The 23,323-nt window shown below is 51.5% G+C and overlaps 2 protein-coding genes across 6 annotated transcripts in view; one reads left to right on the top strand and one right to left on the bottom strand.

The window, feature by feature from the left end:
* HK1 (hexokinase 1) overlaps positions 1–5,809 on the top strand; it is a 99,698-nt gene extending 93,889 nt beyond the window's left edge. For 3 of the 5 annotated variants that reach the window (XM_055534866.1, XM_055534875.1, XM_055534854.1), the window contains 2 exons: positions 3,126–3,359; positions 4,924–5,809. In XM_055534866.1, coding sequence (XP_055390841.1) covers positions 3,126–3,359; positions 4,924–5,068 — 379 coding nt within the window. In that variant the 3' untranslated portion in view covers positions 5,069–5,809. The other 2 variants (XM_055534862.1, XM_055534879.1) reach the window with 2 other exon arrangements.
* Positions 5,810–6,997: 1,188 nt separating this feature from the next.
* TACR2 (tachykinin receptor 2) lies at positions 6,998–18,487 on the bottom strand. The gene is made up of 5 exons (XM_055566414.1): positions 18,096–18,487; positions 16,025–16,219; positions 12,024–12,177; positions 11,201–11,397; positions 6,998–8,189 (listed from the first exon to the last, which is right to left on the bottom strand). Exons 1-5 carry the CDS (start codon positions 18,485–18,487, stop codon positions 7,973–7,975), a joined length of 1,155 nt encoding a protein of 384 aa, XP_055422389.1. The 3' UTR covers positions 6,998–7,972.
* Positions 18,488–23,323: the final 4,836 nt, after the last annotated feature.

The following is a 23,323-nucleotide window of genomic DNA, read 5'->3' on the forward strand; positions in this document are numbered from 1 at the left end:
TCGGGGGGGTGGTAGGCAGTCTAGGGAACATTTTGGCCGTTTGTGAGGGTTTTCGTCTTCTCTGGAGTAGTATACCCTGAGCAGTTGCATGTTGAAGTTCCATAATTTTACTGTAAATCATTCCCTCATTCATTCTGTATGTTAGGGCATTATATTGATTTGTTTGAAATCGTCCTGTGTGTAAGTAGGTTACATTTCAGGACAGGAAAGGTGCATCGCGGATATTTGAACTGAAGGAGCATCGAGTCCAAAAGAGCCAAGCGCCACTGGTCTGACCTCACCCTCTTCTCTGAAAGGCAGCTGCGGACGTAGGGCTCACCACCCACAGTGTCCCAGCGAGCTGCTTCTGTCTTCCTCCTGTTTTTCTCACATGGAGTGGACATTTCATCTCTACCATCGCCATCTTGCACAGTGAACTGTGGGAGAGAGTAGGAAAGTGCTCAGCAAAAGCGCTTGTGCAGAAGCCTCCTACATTTTAGGGTGGTCATGATAGCGGCACTGGGCCAGGGCCTGCTCCTCACTGTCCCCCGAGCCTGGGTCTGTAACCTGCAAGTGAAACTCATTGCCCACCAGAACCCATGCAGTAAAGTGCTCGCTGCTGTAGACAGCAGCCCCGAGGCCCCGACCTTGAAGGTCTTGAGCACCCAGAGTGGTGGCATTTCACAGTCTCAGGGGAGGGAGGGGCCATGATACCAAGATTCCTACTTCCTTCTCTCTTCATTCTCAGTTCACCCATGAGCCAAGTGTGGAAAATAGCAGCCAGAAAAGAAGGAGAAGAAAATATCAGTGACTATTTCTTGTTAATACTTTTTTATCATGGTGAAGTGAAAGTTGCTCGGTCGAGTCTGACTCTTTGTGACCCCATGGACTTCTTTACGACTTCCATCCATCCATGGCATTCTCCAGGCCAGAATACTGGAGTGGGTAGCTGTTCCCTTCTCCAGGGGATCTTCCCAACCCAGGGATCAAACCCAGGTCTCCTGCATTGCAGGCAGATTCTTTACCAGCTGAGCCACAAGGGAAGCCCTTTTTATTGTGGTAGATACACAGTGTTAACTTTATCATTGTGACCATTTTGGAAGTAGACAGTTCAGCAGCATTAAATACATTCCCTTTGTTGTTCGACCATCTGCACCATCCCTCTCCAGAACTTTTTCATCTTCCCAAACTGAAATTCCGTACCCATTAAATACTAACTCTCCATATCCCCCTTCCCCCAGCCCCTGGCAACCACTGTTCTGCCTTCTGTGTCTATGACTTTGACTTCTCTAGTGACTTCATGTAAGTGGAATCATACAGCCTCTGTCCTTTCACATCTGGCTTACTGCACTTAGCATAGTATCATTAAGTTTTGTCCATGTTGTAGCATGTGTCAGAATTTCCTTTTTTTAAGGCTGAATATGAGTAATTCCTTGTATGGTGTACACCACATTTTGCTTATCCATTCATCCATCCATGGACACTTGGGTTGCTTCCACTTTTTGGCTGTTGTGCATAATGCTGCTATGAACATGAGTGTGCAAATACATGATCACATCCTGGCTTTTGATTCTTTTGGGTATGGAAGTGGAATTGATGGATCACATAATTATTTTATTTACTTGGAGGAACTGCTATACTCTTCCACAGAGGCTGTACCATTTTACATCCCACCAATAGTATATACAAGGGCTCAAACTTTATATCCTCGCCAACACTATTTATTTTCTGTTTTTATTTTTCTTTTAATAAGAGCCATCCTGATGGGTGTGAAGTGCTGGGGAAGGTCTTTTCAAGTGTCATATCATAGGGAGAAATAATAAAGAGAAAATTGCAAATTTTAGCCGCATGGTTTCTGTAAGTTAAAAACAATATCAGTCATTAAGCTTAAAAGACAAAACAGCAAACCAAAGAAAGAAAACATCCGCATTCTATAGGACAAGATACACAGCATGGCATGGTGGGTGATAGCTTTGGTAGTTCTGGTCCTGAGACCTGCTCTATGTCCCTGGCTGTGAGCTCTGGGTGAGTTACTCAGTCTCCTCCAGCCTCAATTGCCACATCTTTAAAATGGGAACAGTCAGATGTGGCTCAGTTGGCTGTTAGGAAGAGGGATGAAGTGATGTATGTAAACACCTGTCACATAGCGAGTCCTCAGAAAAGGCTCAGGGCTCTTGTCACTGTTGTCATCGTCACTGTTTCATTGTCAACTCTCAATTTCATGAGGAGACAAATATCCCAGGAGACCAAGAGTCAACTTTCAGAAAGGCACTTGCCTTCTGGGTCAAAAGCCCTTTGACGCAGAAATGTATCCTAAAGGAAAAATCTGAGTTGCACACAAAGACTTATAAACAGGAATGTCATCAGAGTGTTACTTTATAGTAGCAAAAAATTTCAAGTTAAATTTCTCTAAATAAATTATGGTCATTCCCAGAATGGACTACTATGGCAGCCTTTTTCAATCCTGGTCTTGGATAAGGAGGTAGGAACTCCCTCAGATATATGAAGTAAGAAAAAAGCAAGAAAGAAAACCATATATAAAGGGCAAGCCCACAATATTATTAATCAACTATGTGAAAGTGAAAGTCACTCATCATGTCTGACCTTTTGTGACCCCATGGGCTGTCCAGTCCATGGAATTCTCCAGGCCAGAATGCTGGAGTGGGTAGCCTTTCCCTTCACCAGGGGATCTTCCCAATCCAGGGATTGAACCCAGGTTTCCTGCATTGTGGGTGGATTCTTTACCAGCTGAGCCACAAGGGAAGCCCATTTATCAACTATACTCCAGTAAAAATAAAAATTTAAACATAAATAAATGACAAGCCTATTTATATACAGAACAAATGCAGTTTAATGATATTCCAGAAAAACAGATTGGAAGGAAATACATTTAAACCTTAATAGTATTTTCCCCAGTGTTGGGGCTGTCGAGTTTTAATTTTCCGATTTTAATTTTTCTAGAGTTGCCAGTTTTTCTACAATTTAACTTGTAATACTTGGAGGGTCATTTAAAAAAAATATTACTTTGAAGGGAAGAGAAAACCCCATAACCCTTTTCGTGGATAAGCTCAGTTTTTTGGGGCTGGCCCCTGCTGCTCTCCAGCGGGTTCCTTTTCATCCGGCCTCCTGACTTTCGTCCCCCACAGTGACCGATTAGCGCTGCTGCAGGTCCGGGCCATCCTCCAGCAGCTGGGCCTGAACAGCACGTGTGACGACAGTATCCTCGTGAAGACCGTGTGTGGGGTGGTGTCCAAGAGGGCGGCGCAGCTGTGTGGCGCAGGCATGGCTGCTGTGGTGGATAAGATCCGCGAAAACAGGGGGCTGGACCGCCTAAACGTGACTGTGGGCGTGGACGGGACGCTCTACAAGCTTCATCCGCAGTGAGTGGGGCTTCCATTGGGGGTGGGCGCGTGGGCGAGGCCCCTTTTGGTTCCGGGACACCAGGATGTGATTTCCCGCCCTCCAGTAAAATTCCTCACCAGGAACACAGCCGGCCTGCAGGCTGTGCGGTCGGGGCGGGGCTTGTTTGGCACGAGGAAGCGGGCGCAGGGCGGAGAAGTGGCTTCACTTGGCCAGTTCACCCCGTGGTCCTGACATTTCCTGCTTGCTGCTCCTCCCGGGCCCCTTGTATCCTGGGCGGGGAGCAGGAAAGCTGTTTTTTAGAAGCCAGGAGAGGGAGTGAAAGAAAGGGAGAGGACCCACTGTCTTGTTCTGCTACATCAGTCTGTCAAGAGCCTTGGAAGGCAGGAGCAATCGTGGCCCTGGGCTTTGGAGCACGGAGGCGGGCGGGATCAACCTCCTTTGGGTCCGGTGTCCCACATCCCATGCTGGAGGAGAATGGGTGGGCCCATCTGCTCTTTAACCCGCCACATGTCTCAAAGCTGGGCTCTTACAAATGGAGCGAGCTTATTATTGTTGAAACAGAGGTACTTTGGCCAGTCGAGAGAGGGCTACTAATAATTACAGTGGGACCATTCCCCAGTAAACCAGCCATAATGTCACCCTACTTTAAAGCAGGCATACCCAACTCAGCGTGGACAGTGCCTGCTTACCTCACGGCCATGGCTTGGAATGGAACAGGCTGTCTGGCTCCATCCCCACCTGTTTCTTCACCTTTGTCACTGTCCTCCTTGTCACTGTGTTTAGAGCCAGTCTTTGGAGCCCAACGTGGACAGGCTTGGATTTAATCCTGACAGCACCCTTTAGAAGCTGTGCTCAATTCCTTCATCTCTGTCAAGTCTCCTCTTCTTTGTGGGATAATAACCATTGGCAGACTGGACATTACGTATATCAAGTGTGGGACACCTAGGAGATACTCAGCAGAGGGCAAGCAGTATTACCTCTAGGAGCCCCGCTGCCCTGAGCATTCTCAGCCTGGCCCTATCTCATTTGCAGCACAAAATGTAAGAATCCAGAGTTGCTTCTCATTTAGAGATTATGCTTCACTTGGGGGTGGAAAGGAAGGCTCCCTCTCAGCTTCAGGTGCTGATGGACTGGGGTCTCAGAGGGCTGCAAGCTAAGGATGGGTGATGTTTATTTCCATGAAGCCTGCTGAGCTGAACACCTGACCCAGCCTGGCGCGCCTCAGTGGTCCACACCCAGGTCTCGACACCCCCTTCTTGGATTTCGGTCTTCTCAGATCCTCAGGCTCTGAGGACGGGAGCTGTCTGGGTGTGTTACTCATGCTGTTGCCCTCAGGAGCTGTCCAGAGGAGCTCGTTTGGGATTCTCCGTCGTGTCTCCCTGCTGCAAATTGTAATTAGGTTGGCAGTAAACCTGCTTTCCTCCCAGCCATTCTCAATAAGTCTCTGCTGCTTCAGAGAAGCCCCACCCCTCTCACTTCCCTCGCTTCCCTCCTTCCCTTTGGCTGCTTCAGCATCTTCAGGTGGGTCCGGCATCTCTCCTATTCCTCTACCAACCCATCTCTATTTTTCGTCCTTTTCAGCTTCTCCAGAATCATGCACCAAACCGTGAAGGAACTGTCACCAAAGTGTAATGTGTCCTTCCTCTTATCTGAAGACGGCAGCGGCAAGGGAGCCGCCCTCATCACAGCGGTGGGCGTTCGGCTCCGGCAAGAAATGAGCAGCTAAGAGTCCTGACCCCCAGCCTGCTGCCCTTCCAGCACTTCTCTCTTCAAGCAGTGACCCCTTATTTTGCCCAGCGAGCTGTGCTGGGAGACGCCGGCACCAGAGCCCGCCTGCACCACCACAGGGAGGAAACCAGAAGCCCACTAACGGCGCGTAACGTAGGGTACAAAATAGAGTGTGTGCTGTTGATAATCTCCCTGCCCTCCAGGTCCCTCCTCACCTGCCCTACCACTCTGCATGATTTGATTTCAACCCGGTCGTACGTTCCCCACGTGTGAAGTTTAGTGGCGTCCGTTTCTAATTTATGCATTCGTCCAACAGTTATTTATTGGCCCAAGATGAAAAGTCACACTATCTGACAGGCCTTAAGGGCCTCCGCTGCCCGTCCCTGGGGACCCATCCCCCATGTGCAATGTATTATCACCAGCAGACACTGCCGGGACTTCTCCTCCCATGGGTACAGTGGCCGCCACTTCCTCCCGGCCCCACACCTGCTGCTGGCTGGTGTCCCAGCTGGGCATGGCAATGCCACTGAATTATGTGTCCGTGGAACTGGTCATAGCCACAGTGTGACAGTCTTGCCTTCTGTCTGTCTTGGGGAGGGGAGGTGGGCAGTCCTGCGGGCAAGTGTCTTGTCTCCATTCGGGTAAAAGGAACCAATCAAGAAACAGTACGCTCATTGGAATTACCCATTGCTTTTGTGAGCCATGTTGTATGACCTAGTAAACTTTGTACCAATTCAAAGACCCGAGTGATGATTAATGACTGGGGAGTGGGGAGGATATTGGGGGATGTGGCAAAAACCAAACCCTAGGGGGTTTTGTGGCCTTCTGGGTCGGGGGCAGTTTGAAATGAAGGCTGTGTTCTTCAGCCTTCTTTTGGCTAAGGATGCTCTCCCCGTGTCTTCTAGCACCTGCCCTCCAGGCTCCCTGCTGCAGCCCCAGGGGCCTGCCTTGGGGGGGGATTCCTGCACCCCCACCTTGACCCTTTTCAGAAGGTAAAGGCTTCTGTCTTCCAATAGCCTGTCTTCCTCACCCGTAGTTGGAACAAAGTAGAAGCTTGGCTTTCAGGGGCTGTTTGGGTTTCCCGAGAGGACGGGGCAACACTGGCCCCCGCTGTTCCCGAGCAGGTCCTGCCTTCATCATCCTGTCCGCCAACTCCAGGCCAACAGATGAAGAGACCCCCTGCCCAAGTAGATGAAGCCTTGCAGCAGCCCTGGGTAGCAGGGTTGTGGTACTCTCCCCACCCCCACCCCACACCCCCGCCCCATTGAAAATTAACCCCTTCTATGGGAAACTGGCCCTTGTCCAACCCTTCCATCCCTGCCCCACCTCAGCCTCGAGGGTACTGTTCCACTCTGTGGCTGCCATTTTGGATTCCTCCCCCCGAGCTGGCCAGTGGACCCCACGTCAGTCCACATTCTGGTGCCCTGTGATTGCAGTGCCATGTCACACCTCTGCAACGTCTTCCCCAGGACTGACTGCATGTTCACTTGGTTTTGTCAGACCAGGGTCCCTTTATTGGCACTGCCAGCGCCTACGGCACAGTGATTTTTGTGGAGAACACAGGTAACATTAATCTCTAGGTGTGCATTTACAGCATTATGTGGTTCTTCTGGAAGGGCCCGAGGCAGGAAAGGTGAGTCAGCAAGCAGGGTGAGTGTGGACCCTGCTGGGCCTGGAGCTCTCTAGGGGATGGGGCGGTTGGCGTTCTCTGCCTGCCAGCCTCTTGAGCGGAAGTAAGGGTGACGGCTGTGTTGCTGACGCGCAGAGGCATTCGTGTCAGACGGCTGCCATGGCAGTAATGGAAGTCACGGCTGCTGTTTAGGAGGGCTTCCCAGGTGACTCAGTGGTAAAGAATCTGCGTGTCAATGCAGGAGACACAGGTTTGATCCCTGGGTCGGGAAGATCCCCTGGAGGAAGACATGGCAACCCACTCCAGTATTCTTGCCTGGAGAATCCCATGGACAGGAGCCTGGTGGGCTAGAGTCCGTGGGGTCACAAAGAGTTGGACATGACATAGTGACTGAGTTCACACACTGTCTATGAAGCACTTAACATGTATTGGACTTGCTGATTTATAGGCATCTCTCCCATCATCCTCAGCCTCCCTGCAAAGTAGTTTTGCAACTGAAAGAGGAAGACAATGTGAAGGTCATTGTCTTGAGACCACCCAGCTGAGGCTTCTTTTGACCCTTAACCACCATCTCCCCTGGGGTGGATCTGGGTTCTTAGATGCTAAAGCAGAGAAGCCCTGGATTGGCTCACAGGTTAGGGGCTTTGCAAAATTAAGCAGCTTCTTTCCTTGTGTCTTTATCCTGATAATAAATCAGTGTCATGGTTGAGTACTGCCCACGGGTGTGTTTTGTTTGGTTTGCACAACATTTATAAAAATGTGAGCCAAATTTAACAATTCTGGAAGTTTCACAAATTTGGATTTCTGGCTTCTCTTAAAAGATGTAGAGGATCAGTCACATGGCAGCATTTGCCCAGAGCTGATCAGCTACTGTCCCCCTTGGATTCCTATGCCCTCCAGTTCACCACAGTCCCCACCATTCCCTATTGCCCCGACACGAAGTCAGTTATCTTTTATCAATATATCTACAATTTTTCTTTTATACTGGGTTCAATTTACTCTATGTTGTATGCCCCAGGAAGGCATTCGACCTCACAACTCCTGGATTAGATAAGTGTTAGCTCACCCTGTCTTTGAATTACTGGATCCCCCGAAGCACTGTCTGAGGGGCTAGCTGGGAGAGGCAGTACCCACTGCAGAGTTCCTGGCCCCATCTCGTCTTTCCATTGATGTACTGAAGGGTGAGGCACGGGCCAAACTTTCAGATGTGGTCCTTTCGACTGGCTACTTCTCAAGGGTGCAGAGCCTCTCCCTGCAGCCAGGCACTAGGCTCTAGGGTTCAGTAGACATTCCAGCCTGGGGGCTTTCAGCCTGCCCGTTGACAGCCTCAGAGGGGGCCACATCCCCAAACATGAAAAAGATCTCTTTAGTGTGACACCTGTTGACCCTCGTGGAGAGGGATGGAGTGTAGGTCAGCTCCATCTTGTCCTCCTCGGTTGGCGTGACCCACGGACAGCAACGGAAAGCAAGCCGGAATCCAGAGCGAAACCTGAGGGTTGGAGGGGTCATCTTGAGAAATGGAGTGAGGCCAACAGTTATGGGAACTGCCCTGTGGCTGCCCCACCTCCAGGAGCCGATCTCCCCTCCAGAGTAAAGTTGCTTCGGAAATTCACTCATAAGAGCTCAGGGTCTCTGGAGGACTTCCCTGGTGGTCCAGTGGTTGAGAATCCTCCTGCTGATGCAGGGGACGAGGATTCGATCCCTGGTCCAGGAACTAAGACCTCACACGTTCATGCAGCTAAGCCCATGACCACAACTACTGAATCCTGAGTGCCCTAGAGCCTGTGCTCCACAACAAGAGAAGCTGCTGAAATGAGATGCCTGCGCACCGCACCTAGAGAAAAGCCGGTGCGCAGCGAAAGACCCAGGGCAGCCAAAAATAAAGAATTTTTAAAAAAGAGCTCAGAGACACGTTCTTTAGTGGGTTGGAGTTTTGGAAACAGCCAGAAGTAATCTGGAGCCAAGTCCAAGTTTGAAGTGGGTGATTAAGCTGGACAAGACCATTTGTTACAAACAAACAAAAACAAACCAAGTACAATTATAACACAACAGATTTTCTTGTTTGATTTGTTAACTGGCTTCTAAAGGAGTATGCAAAGAGGAATCTTAAGAAATTGGGGCTTTGGCAATGTTGGCTGGAATAAGGATGCTCTCCAAGGGGACTGCTTTGAAAGGAAATATGCACATGGAACGACTAAGTTTGGGGACATTTGCTTAAAAAATAAGTGAGCTTTCCCCGTGGCAGCACAGAGGGTCCCCATGTAAATGAGAGATCAGAGGAAGGAGAGTGAGTGGAAAAAGTGAGACAGAGCTGGCAGAAGGTAGACACTGTCCTGTCAGGAGCAGAAATAAATGAGGCCCTGTGTGGTGCAGAGAGGCAGACAACTGAGTGGTCTGTTCCCAGGAGATGCAAGCTTCTGTGTTGCAGAAGCGCGAACCTGACGTTGGTTCCTCCCCCTGTAGCTCTAGAGATTCCACGGTACAGCCCAATAAATGCCTTTATTATGGGAGCTTCATGGCCACTGTCCCTTATACCTACACTCAGCATGTCCCAACCTGAGCTCCCTATCCTCTTCCCACCATGTCCCTGATAGTCGTCCTCATCTCAGCTCCTGATAACTGACCACCCAAGAACCTGGAGTCATCCTTGACTTCCTCTCCATCAAATTCTGTTGACTCTACCTTAGCAATCTCCAGATTCTGACCACTTCTCATGCATCTAAACCCACCATCTCTTGCCTGGTGGGATTACTGCAACTGCCTAATCCTCTCCCTGCTTCTCCCCCTTGCCTTGGGTGTTCCCTTTGCCTGGAACTCTTATCCAGACAGCTACCAGGGCCCACTCAGTCCTCAAATGTGCTCAAAAGGCCCCTTCGTAAGGCCTACCCTGACCATCCTGTAAAATTGCAACCTTTATGCCCATTACTTCCCCCATTACTTCCTGTCCTCCCTTACCCAGTTCTTCTTTTTTTCTATAGGATTTATCACCTAATACACACTGTGGCTCATTGACTCATTCAGTTCAGTTCAGTCGCTCAGTCGTGTCCGACTCTTTGCGACCCCACGAATCGCAGCACGCCAGGCCTCCCTGTCCATCAGCAACTCCCGGAGTCCACTCATAGGTTTGCTTATTGTCTATCTCCACCTGCTCCCCAAGAAGGTCAGGTCCCTGAGGAAAGGGATCACTGTTTTTGTTCAGCAGCGTATCCCAAAGGGCCTGGAGCAGTGCTGGCACACAAAGCCACTGGAGATTATTTTCTGGAGAAAAGAAGATTGCACTAGGAGGAACAGTCCTACTGCAGAGCTGGTGTCTTCAAATACTGAACGATCAGAGGTTGTTTCAGGAACTCATAGAGCCGCGGGGTGTTGACTCCCACGGACTGTGTCATTGGGTACCAGGGCATAGACACAGAAGGCTGGGGGCCCTCCCTGATGTGACAGTCCCTGTCTCTAAGTCCTCACTTCTACAACTGCATGAGAGAAAAATGTGTGATGTGGGGATGAGATTACAGACCTTGGAAACACATGGAATTCTTGTTGTATGAGTTTAGGAGAGTCTTCCTTTCTGAGACTCAGTTTCTTTATCTGTAAAATGGGGATAACACCTCCATCCCATTACATGGGTAGCCCTGGTGGCTCAGATGGTAAAGAATCGGGCACTGGGGCTCCTGCCTGGCCCAGCATCTCCCACTTGTGCACGTGCTCCAGAGCAAATGCCAGCCCCTCAGTGAGACTCCACTTCTCTAGAGGTATGAGAGCAGCAGGGAGTGAGAATTGGGCTCCTTCCTCCCTGGCAGTCTCTGCCAAGGTCATTTCCTAGCGCCCCTGAAAGCCCCTCCTGTGATCTTCCAGGGAGCAACCCGTTTCCCCTCCAGCCTCGGCCCCAGGCCTCAGGCTGAGTGCTTCATTCGCTGCAGCTGGCACTGTCCTCGCCCACAGACAGTCCTCAGTGCCTCCTCAATGTAGAAGGCTCTTAAAAACATCAGTACCTCCCTCCTTGGTTTTTTGTCTTTATTGAATTTCTTACAATATTGCTTCTTTATGTTTTGGTTTTTTTGGCCCACAGGCACGTGTGATCTTAGCTCCCCAACCAGGGATCAAACCCACACACCCTGCATTGGCAGGCAAAGTCTTAACCACTGGACCACTAGGGAAGTAGCCAAGTCCCTCCCTCCTTTACCTGGCTCCTTCCTCCCTCCCTCTCGGCTGTCCTTCTGCCTCTCTGCCCCTCCCTCCATCTCTCTGTCCCTCCCTTCTCTCTTCTTCTTGTCCCAGGTGCAGCCCCCAGAAGAAAGAGCAGGAGCAAGCGGTCATGAAAGCTGTGGGCTGGGCATTGGGCAGAGCTTTGGGGAGGGGGTGGGGCTCAAGCGAGGCCCAGACGACAGCGAGGATTATGCTGGCGGATCCCTGTGAGGATGGCAATCCCATGGGGGTGGTGAAGCTGTGCAGAGGGGTCCAGATGGAGCCAGGCTGAGGAGAGGGGCTGGGATGAGGGCTCACCTGTGGTTGAGGCAGCAGTAGATGATGGGATTGTACATGGTGGAGCTCATGGCCAGCCAGAAGAGTGCCAGGTAGACCTGCTGGATGAACTTGTGGCAGTAGATGTCCTCCTGGAAGGTGCCCAGGATGAAGTAGAGGTGGTAGGGCAGCCAGCAGATGGCAAACGTCACCACCACCAGCACCATGGTCTTCACAAACTGGTCCAGGAGACACTCCGGTCACTCCTCAGCCCGGATGCCCCAAGACCCACCAGTCTTCCTGAGGGTGAGGGTGGGGCACCCCTCATGCCAGCCTGAGAAGCCCTCAATAATCAGGTCCCCTCTGCGTCCACAGCCTCAGTCCCCCAGAACACCTGCTACCCAGGCACTACTGGGCCCTCTACCCAGCTTTTGCTCAGGCTGGTCTCTAGGCTCACACTGCTGTCCTTCCTTCTTAGTCCTCACTCCTCAAAGCCCAGTTCAATGCCACCTTCTCTAAAAAGCATCTTGGATCCTTCTTTGAGCAAAGCAGCTCCCCTCCCTGGAGAGTGGATGAGCTCTCGCTCCTAACCCCATCCTTAGGAGAGACCCTGCTAGCTATGGGTCCGCAAGACCCCACTCACTGCAATCTGTGTCTGTCACAACCCAAAGACCAAAGGCAAGTCGGCCGGCCTGGGGAAGCGGGAATGAAGGCTCTGGCCAGAGACTTGGGACAAACGCAAGGTACATGCAGAGTCTATACTCCGCGACGCCCTTTCGGGGGTGGGCCCAGAATGGCCGATGCCGAGGCGGGGCCAAACTTCCGGCCCCGCCCTCACCCCGCCCCCTCCGCCCCCGGAGTTCACCTTCTTCTTGGCCTGCAGGTGGCGCAAGTTGGCACCATGAGCCTGGTGCCCCGGGACAGAACGTCTCCAGAGCGTGAGTCCGATGACACTGTAGGCGACGAACATCACCACGAGAGGCAGGAAGTAAATGAGGGCGATCACTACGAGGTGGTACCTGGAGGGAGAGTCAAGGGCCTGGGCACCTGGCAACTGCCAGAGCTCAGTCCCCAGGACCTTGCGGTGCCCCTGAGTTTTCCTGGCAGGCCACCCCGGGGCCACCTCCCAAGACCTTGGTTTAATTTTTTTTTTTCTTTTTTAAAGGCAAATCGACTAGCATATGTGCCCAGTGAGGGCTTCCCCTGCCGCAAAAGGGACACCAGTGTAAGCTCTGAGTCCTTCCAAGTGGCAGACAAGTTATCAAACGAGGAAATAAATAGGAATGAAAAAGTTAACCAATACATTTGTTTAAAATTTATAATGACATTAAGCACGAGTGAAAGTGGCTCAGTCGTGTCCGACTCTTTGCAACCTCATGGACTATACAGTCCATGGAATTCTCTAGGCCAGAATACTGAAGTGGGTAGCCTTTCCCTTCTCCAGGGGATCTTCCCTACTCAGGAATTGAACTGGGGTCTCCTGCATTGCAGGCAGATTCTTCACCAGCTGAGCTATCAGGGAAGCCCCATTAAGCACAAAAGAGGAAGTAAAATTACATATCCCACGCCCACCACTATTAACGATTTGGAATATTTTCTTCCAGAATCATGCATTATATGTGTGTATATACACAGGTATTAGATTATGTATATCGTCTATATCTGCATCTGTCTGTCTAAATAGATTTCCTGGAGTTGATACATTCCTATTCTGCACCAGCATCCCTACTAGGGAATGGGGCAGTGAAGACGGGCCACACGGTTCAAGCTATCGGATCAGCTCTTCCCGACCATGAGCATTGTTGGGAACACGGCTCACATCAGCAGACACACTTTCTGCTGTGAGCAAGTGGCCTGGAACACCACTGACGGTGTTCATCCGGTCCCCATGGAGGACACCCGGGGCTGTGTTGAGGTCCTTTTATTTCCTTTGGGGTAAAGGACATGCCTGCTGCCCCTTCTGGTTTCTGAGTGATGCTGCAGTCACGCTCCAGCAAGACCCAGGTGGGAGCATTTGGTGAATGGACCCGAGACCCCTGGCCCTGTCATGTGATCTTCTAGGAAAACTGAGGTGTTCCCAAGCCACTTTCCTCCGCACGTGCCAGCCTTTCTGGGCCCCTTTCAAGAGGTGCTGCCACCTGGAGGGAGGAGAGCAGATGGGTTCTTCCCTAAATGCCTTCCCTAAAACCTGAGTTTAGAATTCGACTTTCTAATTACAAAATGTCTGGCACCTCCTAGACACCCTGATCCCCATCTATCTTCCTGTGGAGCAGGTAAGGAGAGGAGGAGCAGTGAGTGCCAGGCCCTGTCACCTTTGATTGTGAAGTCACAGATGGGCCTTGAGGATCAGCTGAGCCATCTGTCTCAGTGTCCAGATCGAGGAACCGAGGCTCAGAGAGGCACAGGAAGTCTGTGTCATGTGAAACAGCTCTACAGACTTAACACCTAAATGATTTCCCTTTCACTGAGAATGAGCCCTGAGGAGTCAGAAGACCTGGATTCTTGTCCGGCCTCTAATTTAAAGCATGACCTTGGGCAATCAGACCTCTCCTTCAGTCTCAGTTTCCCCGTTTGTAAAACATGGAGATCATCTCCACCATGCTTCCCGAGTATGAGTGATGCCCCTTTGTTGCCTCATTCTTTTTTGGGCCGGTGCAGGATGGGGATTCACTCTGGGCTAAGTTCCCACCAGAAGGGAGAGCCAAGGAGCTTTGGGGACCATCTTCTAGGGCCTGCCATTATCAGGAATGGCTTCTCTCACACCTGAGAATGCCTTTTTTTTTTTTTTTTTGCATTTTGATTTTGAAAGTGTATGTGCATTTTCTTGGAGAGGGCATCTGTCATTTTATCAGATCCATACACACAGAATGTGAGCCTCTAAGGATGGAGCCCCCAGTCTAAATCTCAGAAGCTCCCTAACCCAAGAATGAATAATAAATTCTCACACACAAGAAACCAAGCTTTCGCCCAAATCCTCTCAGAATTCGAAGTATCACCAAAGTATACCCTCCTAGCCCACCTCTGCCCTCTTGCTTTCTGCCGTCGTCTGAATCAGGGTCACAAATCACTGACCCCAGAAAACTGGTGGTTGGTACCTTGAGTTCTCACCACTCCGTGCCTCCAGGAGAAAAGCTCCATGTTAAGGTGGAAAAAGGTCTGTCTAGTCAAGGCTATGGTTTTTCCAGTGGTCATGTATGGATGTGAGAGTTGGACTGTGAAGAAAGCTGAGCACCGAAGAATTGATGCTTTTGAACTGTGGTGTTGGAGAAGACTCTTGAGAGTCCCTTGGACTGCAAGGAGGTCCAACCAGTCCATCCTAAGGGAAATCAGCCTGCGTGTTCAATGGAAGGACTGATGCTAAAACAAACTCCAATACTTTGGCCACCTCATGTGAAGAGTTGACTCATTGGAAAAGACCCTGATGCTGGGAGGGATTGGGGGCAGGAGGAGAAGGGGACGACAGAGGATGAGATGGCTGGATGGCATCACGGACTCGATGGGACGTGAGTTTGAGTGAACTCCGGGAGTTGGTGATGGACAGGGAGGCCTGGCTTGCTGCGATTCATGGGGTCGCAGAGTCGGACACGACCGAGCGACTGAATTGAACTGAACTGAAGGTGGAAAAACATCTCCCCCCAGTGGCCAGTCTCGAAATGTTCCGCTCCCATCCCTTCCCTGAGCCAGGAAGAGGGGCGAGTCCCTACATGGACACCGCCGACGAAGCATTGAATCCTGAGAACGTGAGGGTACAGGGTGAGGGCAAAAACCCATGGCAGGGCCTGACCTCGAAACACAGCAGTCCCCAGGAACAGGCTTCTCAGAGGAATGGCGCCTTCTGGCCAGTGCTCGGGACTGGAGGAGAGGTAGGGGCCGGCGTTGGGAGACGGGGCGGGGAGGGGCCTGAATTGTCGCCGAGATCTGGCGGCTCTGGGCTCAGAGCGTGTACAGCCTTATACTTGCGGCAGCCAGGCTTTTCTTGGACTAAGTCTGACGGGTTTGTTTTCGTTTGCTCCCGTTTAAACGACCACGTACTGGGCACAGGTTCTGCTGCAGTGCCTCACAACAACTCCTTAGCAAGGTTCTCTTGCGAATCTCCTTTGAGAGAGAAAGAGCCAAAGGCTCAGAGAGGTTAAGTTACTCAAAGGATCCTTGAGCCAGCAGGGGACAGAGCAGGATTCCAACCCGAATACTGCCCCCAGAACCTCAACCGATTCTTTATCCTCGATTTTGAATTTCCAAGGTTCTTGGGGAAGACAGAGCCACGTGAGAACTAGGCAAACTGAGGCCCAGAAAAGAAAAGGACTTATCCAGAGTCACACAGCAGCTGCACGGCGTCTGAGTTCTGCTTTCTGCCCCTATCCCCTAGCCCATGGTGCCTGCCACATTTCAAGGCTATCTCCAGGCTCCTCCTGAAAACATCCCAGACTCCATCATCTGCCCTTTCTTTCTGCCTCAGTACCCTGATACCCCCCTTATTTAAGCAAGAGTGTTGACGAGATTGGACTCTGAAGCAGGACTGCCTGAATTTAAATCCTTGATTTACCACCTAATAGCTGTGTGGTCCTAGGCCCTTAGTTTTTTTAGTGCTTTGGTTTCCTCATCTGAGAAATGGAAATAATAATAATACATACTCATACTGTTATGAGAATTAAATGAGTTCATGTATGTAAAGTGCTTAGACTAGACCTGACATTTACTGAGTGCTAAGTGTCACTTTTAGTTGATCCTGTGCTCACATTATCCCCAGTTCACTCAGATACCTATGCACTCACACTTACACACTGCACATGTGTACACCATGAACGTGCGTGCACGCACACACAGGCATGTGCACACACACCATGTTCCCCCACCCCCAGGCCTTACAAAAGGAGCATCTTGCCACCGCTGTCTTCAGGCCAGGCCACCACGCACTTGGTGGCGCCCTCATCCATGGTGATGGTGGAGTAGAAGCACTGGGGGAAGGCGAGGGCCAGGGCCACCAGCCAGATGCCAGCAATGACCGCCCTGGTGCCAGGAGCTGAGAGCCGGGGCTGGAAGGGGTGGACGATGGCCATGTACCTGTGAGCAGAGGGCGGTGTGAGCGGTGGGTGCACGCCCTTCAGACCAGTCTGCACCTCCTCTTCCCACTCCAGGCCCACACTCTCCAGTCCTATTCCCCACACCCTGCTGGTGACCTGCAGAGAGCTGCCGGGCTGGTGACTGTCTTGTAGACATATGGCACACTAGTGCCCTAAACCTCTGGTCTACCTCATCGCCTCCTTCTGAGCGTGGACATGCTCTCAGAAGGCCACAAGAGGGCAGTGTGGCCACACCAGAAGTCCATCTGGGGCATTGTCCTGCAGCTCCGCCCTGCCGAGTTCCTCAGCAGCACAGCCTCTCTTCTGTTCAGAAACTTGAACAGAGCCCGAAGTTCTTCTGCACAAAGCCCAAAGCAGCTGCCTACCAGCTCTCTGCAGTGAAGGAAGTGCTCTACATATGCAGAAATGACCTTGGTCCTAGATGACCCCCTGAGCCTTCCTCACTGGGATTAATCTGAATCTTGAGACATGGCCAGGACAATAAGACAAAGCTCAAAGCCCACCCTTTTGCTGATCCTGACATGATATCTGATATACTACCTGCCCCACCCCAAAACACAAACCCTAGAGCTTCGAATCCCCTGCTGCTGCTGCTAAGTCGCTTCAGTCGTGTCCAACTCTGTGCGACCCCATAGACGGCAGCCCACCAGGCTCCCCTGTCCCTGGGATTCTCCAGGCAAGAACACTGAAGTGGGTTGCCATTTCCTTTTCCAATGCATGAAAGTGAAAAGTGAAAGTGAAGTCGCTCAGTCGTGTCCGACTCCTAGCGACCCCATGGACTGCAGCCTACCAGGCTCCTCTGTCCATGGGATTTTCCAGGCACGAGTACTGGAGTGGGGTGCCATTGTCTTCTCCATCGAATCCCCTATCCCCTTCCTAATATTTTCCCATAGCCCTCAAGACCTCAAAATACAATGTATAATTTATTTAGTCTTGTGTTTCTATTTAAGTTTTCACCAGGGCAAGCATCTTTATCTGTTTTTACCTGAATGTGCAGAACAGTGTCTGTACATAGTGGGCACGGGGGGGAATTTCTTCCTATGACTAAGAATGAATGAAGAAATGAATGGACGCGTCTCCATTATTACCATCCTGACCTGAGCCACCGTCTTCCCTCCCCTGAGTTACTTAGTCAACCGCCTCCTGCCTGTCTGGACTCCTGGCTCCAGAGGACCCTGCCCTCTACAGTCCATACTACCCACCCCCACCTGAGCTTTAAGGCGGAAGTTCCATGAGACCACACTTTTCCCACTGCTATATATTTCCCAGTGCCTGAAACAGTGCCTCAGATACTTATTGAGTGAATGAAAGTCTTAGGTGACTTTCAGATCTGCTGACTGATCACTCTTCTACCCTCCTGTCCCCCATCCCCTGCAGAGGCTCAGTCTGCAGCCCCAGAGATGCAGCACCTGGGAGGTAACTGGCTCCATCGTAATTATGTGGTAACTGCATGCAGTGTTTAATTTTCCCCTCAAATAATCTATCTAGGAATAGGAAACAATATAAGCAATTTCCTTGTAAAATAAAGAAACCAAAACAAAAATCAACTCCAGAGGAGAACACTCCAGAAGGTCCCTAAAACACTGTTGTTCTTCCCCTATAGCCTTGAACACCCATCTAGGGCAAAGTTCTTTCTCGTGTCTAACCTTATCCTTTCTCGTCTCAGTTCCACAGTCCTCTGTGAAACTATTCCAGATGCATAGTTTAGGATCATGAACAGGTTGGGAGGCAGTTAATTCCCTGGGTTCTAGACTTAACTTGCTGTGTGACTATGGGTGTGCTATCAGCCCTGTCTGAAGCCAACACAGTGAACCGGCTCCCCATAACTGCCCCACTACCCCGCTGCCCCTTCTTGCCTGTCAGCAGCAATGGCAGTCATGGAGTAGATACTGACGAACATGGCTGTGATGGGGAAGAGGTTCTGGAAGTAGCAGAAGGCACGGCCAAAGTACCAGATGTTGTGGCTGGCGTAGACGAAGTTGAAGGCAGCGTTGAAGGCAGCCATGCAGAGGTCGGCCAGGGCCAGGTTGACGATGAAGTAGTTGGTCACCGTGCGCATCCTCTGATGGGCCAGAATGATCCAGATGACTGTGGCATTGCCCATCACAGCCACCAGCACCAGGGCCAGGTAGGCTGCGGTCCACAGTGCCAGCTGCCAGCCGGGCATGGAGAAGGCTGTGATGCCCGTGGTGTTGCTGTCAAGGCCAGACGAGATGTTGATATCGGTCATCACGACACAGGCCCCCATGGCCGCCTCTGAGTCTGGCACAAGGGGTAAGGCTCCTTGGCTCCCTCCAGGTCCTGGTGCCCTGTGGGAGCACACAAATCCTCTCTGAGTGCGGGGAGCAGGAGGAGTAGGTGCCAAGCCAGGTGCGTCCAGGGAGCCCGGGGGTCACTCCCAAGTCTCAAACAGAGATGAGTTAGGCTGAGCAGACAGCCGGGTCCAGAGCCCTAGGCACTTCAGATTCCCATGTCCTGGCTAGCCTTCTCCAACGTCACGTGGATATCTAGAATCCAAGACGTGGTCTCAGAGTAAGAAGCATCCTTCTAAATCATCAGCCTGCGTCTTCACTGCAGAAATGGAAAAACAGATTCCAAGTGGGGACCAGCCCAGGTCATGTAGTAAGTTGGTGATAAACTCGAACCCAGGTCCCGCCTAACGTGGTTCAGGAGACATGAGGGATCAGACGTGCGCAAAGCGGCTGTTTGGATCCCGCAGGTCAGTTGTGCAGCAGGCTGTCTCTCCAGGCGCTGGGGTGCAGGCGGGGAGGCCGTCCTGCTGCTCTCCGGGCGGGGCCGTGTGGTGCGGGGCGACGAGGGCCTTGGCAGAGGTGCTGTCTTCTCACGAGCTGGGGCTTTGCCTCCGCCCTTCGTCCCACCTCCTGCGTGGATGGCCAGGCTTCATCTCTTGAGGAAAGATTTAGGACTGACTGCTGAGGCAGGGAGAGACCCAGGGAAAGTTGAGGGGGTGGCAGGGGTGGGGCCTGGCATGGAGGGCACAGTCCTCAGTGGGGTGTTTACATTCAGCGGGGCCGGAGCTACATCTAGAATGTGACTAGGGGCATGGGCTTGGGAGCCTCGGGGACTCCAGGCAAGGACTCCTAAACCTTTCCGAACTTCAGTTTCCCCATCTGAAAAAAATAGGAACGATACAGCATGCATCTCACAGTGTATTGGTGAGTTTTAAATGAGATAGTGTGTGTTAAGTCTGATTAGCACAGGAGCTGACACATAGAAGGCGTGACAAGGAGTCGCAGCCCTGTGGGAGGCCCCCGGGCCTGCTCAGGGCTCTCTGACCAAGACGGAACACAAAGCATATCCAACACGTTCTCGGGTGATGTTAATGCTGCTGGCCCAGGGACCTCACTTTGAGAACCACTGTCTTAGGACAAGGACAGGGCTCACCGCCTCTCCTGTGAGCTCCAGAAAACCCCGAGGGGCGGCCCGCAGACTCCACTCTTGGGCACTGACTGTGTGGTGTGTTGGGCACTGCCTGAGGCTGCTGTGTCTGAGTGACTGAATGCGTATGTGACTGGCATGTGTAAACGCATGCTGTGCACACCCATGGGGGTGTAGACCATCAAGACCCAGCAGCCTCAGAAGGGCAGGGCATGTCCCTCCTTAACGCTTGGAGGGTTCTCAGTCACCAGCACTGGCAGCCCTGCTGTGCTAAGGATATGCTGTCTCCTTGGACTCCAGCCAGCTTCCGGGGACCCCTACTCTTCTCGTGGGTGTGTATACTGTAGGACTCTGGGCCTCCTGCCCTCCCAGAGTCAGCTTAGGACACAATGGTTCCCACCCTGGCCAGGCCATGGGGCAGAGGGGGGCCTGTTCCCTGTCTGGATTGGTCCACCAGCCTCTGTTTGGACAACTGCCTTTTGCTGAACGACCTCTGCCTCTGATGTCTTTTGGCGGGAGAGCCGCAGACACTCCAGTTCGGGGCTTGTTTGTCTTATGCGCCGCTGACCAGGGTTTTGGAGGCAGAATGTGTAGAAATAAGGATGTCAGCTGGGGCAACCTACTCTGTTGGCGGTTCTGCCTCCTCCTCCAGGCTGTCAGAAGGAATTTCAGGTACAAGCAGAGTGCAAGGATAAGACACCGAAGCATGTGTCACCCATCAGAGAAGCCCCAAACAGTACCCGTTTCTCCTCCCTGCCAGCATCCCACCACCTCCAGTGTTTACGTGAGGATTATGTTTCGGAGCTGTTAAATCTAAGAGTTTTATTTCCCCCTTAAATCATGTGCTCTTGTAGCTTTCCAACTATGTACTGGTGGCCTTGTAGAAGGAGGGGGTGGGGGCCACCCTGGACAGAGGGGCGCACAGAGCTGGCCTGCGGAGTCCATCACTAAACAATGGCCATGAAAGCCGGTCTTTCTCAAGACAGGAAAACATTCCAAATTCCTTTAGCTCCGCTGCACACGTCCAGACTCCAGGAAGTGGAGGAGAATGCTGCCCATCAGTCTGTTTGGATGGGCTGAGCAGCAGTGCAGGTTGGGTACCCCTGGGAGGCTACTCTGGTTCCGACTTTAGAGTGCAGGATGTTTATTAAGGAGCACATGGGATCAACCCCTGGGGAAGGGAGGGGAGAGAAGCAGGTGAGGGCAAAGAGGGTGGCTGAGCAGTGATGGTGAGACAGTGGCCTTGGACAGCCCCAGGTCGGATCACTCTGCGCTAGAAGGACCCCTTAGAGTTACCCTCATGGTTTGTGTTATTGTAGTTTTCAAGCTGGAGTCCTGAAGACTAGAATGGGAGAGGAATTGTATTTCAGGGAGTTTGGAGGAGACAGTGGGAGCTGCTGCAGGGGTAAGGGATGGGAGAAAGAAAAGGGTTCCAGGAAGCGCTGTGGCCCAGGTGCCCCTCCACAGTGTCCCAGAGATGCCTTTGGCAGTCGCCCAACCATGTCTCTGGCTGGGCTTGGACCACCTGGTCACGGCTTCAGTGGGTCACATGCGGCGGCAGGTCATCTATCTGGTCACCACGAAGTTCACCTGGGCTGGGCAGAACGAGGACGAGGACAGCACAGTGAGCCGTTTATTTGGGTGAATGAATCCCATTTGAAAAATCAGCCTTCATTCCGAAACTATGCCCTTCTTGCTTTGGGGGTTAAAATATCCTTTCTTGCATGAAATAATGGTGATGGCAGATGGTAGTTGCCTCCCTGGTTTTTCTTTTCCTTTTACGTTTCTTACGCAGTGGAATACCATGCTGATGAGCTGTACGGTTCCCTCAATTAGGTGTTTTTATATTTTACTGGTCCATGAAATTCAAAGACACAGGAGCCCTGATCTAGTTCCTCATTTGGAGAAGAGAGGGGGAGCCCCTGAGTCCTCTGGCCTGTGAAGGGGGCCGCTTCCTGATGGCTTCCCCCATCCTGTACAGTCTGCACTGGCTTGCCTGCCTCCGCTCTCATGAAGCCACTTCTTGGTCACCTCCTTGTCACACAGGTGGGGAGCTCCTCAGGGCCTGGGCTGTGTCTAGTTTATGTCTTTTCTCCAGGAGAGCAGAGAGCATATCACAGGAACCCTCTAAATGCGGACTGAATGAAAATGATGAATCAAATTTAACATGACTCAGGGGTGAGGGATGGTAAATTGTATATATTGCAAATATCATCTATTTATCTATATATCTATAATGCTGCAGCTTAGTGGCTCAGTTGTGTCTGACTCTTTGCGACCCCGTGGACTGTAGCCCCCCAGGCTCCTCTGTCCATGGAATTTTCCAGGTAAGAATACTGGCGTGAGTTCCCATTCCTTCTCCAGGGGATTTTCCCAACTCAGGGATCGAACCCGAATCTCCCACATTGCAGGCAGATTCTTTACCATCTGAGCCACCAGGAAGCATCTGTCTATAATAGGTAGATACATATCTAATAGAGAGATAGAAACTTGACAGATAGATAGATAGATGTGAAAACCTTTAACTAATGGGATTGGCAGTGATGGGATTTTAGGGGACTTAGAGCGGGCAGGGCAGTGTAAAACCTGGCACATTGGCATACAGTAGGTGCTCAATAAATCTCAGATGACTACATGAATAACAAATAATGAATAAAGTTTAGAACATCACCCAGTCAGGGGTGATGGGAGTGGCATTCTTATTTTCACAGAATCTAAAGCTTAAACTAAAAAAACATGTCTGTGTAGGTCAGGCAGAGCTTATGGAGGATGCTGAGTGTTTCCACGGCATCTCAGGATTTATTCCTCACAGTTTGCCCCGCCTTGTCCACAAACCAGAGGGTCCCAAGCTGGCCCCTTTAGAAGATGAACTCTGGGCCCCCCACCCCCTTGGCCTGAGCATCAGTGGCCCAGAATCTGGGACTTCAGCTGGGAGAGGGAGAGTTGCAGTCTGCCAAAAGCACGCGCTGCAGCTGACACCTTTTTTAAACACTGTGAGTGTGATGGGGCGGTGCCTCCCCCTAAAAGCCTGAAGTTTATCTAGCCAGAGAAGAGAGGCCGTGAGTGTTTACATCTGCTGTGGTGCTGGTGTACACAGAGCTCAGAAGCTCTTAACACCAAACGGGTTCATTTCCCAACATCAGGCTTCTGCAAAATCTGCCCATCTATGGCAGGCCGAGGAGGAAGTGGGCGAGGCTTGCCTAGGAGGGGGTTGCTAGTTAGATGCCTGGGGTCATAGCAGAGGCAGCCTGGGTGTTGCAGACAGAGGGGACTTGGTGTCTGCCCTGGTGCTGGCAATTGTGCTGTGGGGAGGAAGAGGGGAATGAGTGAGGAAAGGGAGGGGACAGAGGGTCAGGGTTTCTGCTGAAAGGCCTGAGTCCTGGGCCCTGCAGGGGGTCTCTCAACTGGACTGGGAGTTGAGAGACTCCCTGCAATCATCCCGGAGTTAGGAGAAAGCGTCATGTCTCTACCTTCATGAAGCTTCCAGCCGAGATGGAGAGCCAAATCCTGGAAGAGCAGAGAGAACTTACCACCCCCTGTATTATCGGTCCCCCTCCACTCCATCCTCTGCCACAGTGATCTCTTAAAAACACAAAGCTGACCATGCACTTCCTGCTTAATCCCCATTGCTCTCTGGGTTGAGAAAAATAGCCTCATTCCTTTACTGCCGATCCTTTCTCAGGAC

Source organism: Bubalus kerabau, chromosome 1 (assembly GCF_029407905.1).
Source record: "Bubalus kerabau isolate K-KA32 ecotype Philippines breed swamp buffalo chromosome 1, PCC_UOA_SB_1v2, whole genome shotgun sequence".
Lineage (NCBI taxonomy): Eukaryota > Metazoa > Chordata > Mammalia > Artiodactyla > Bovidae > Bubalus > Bubalus kerabau.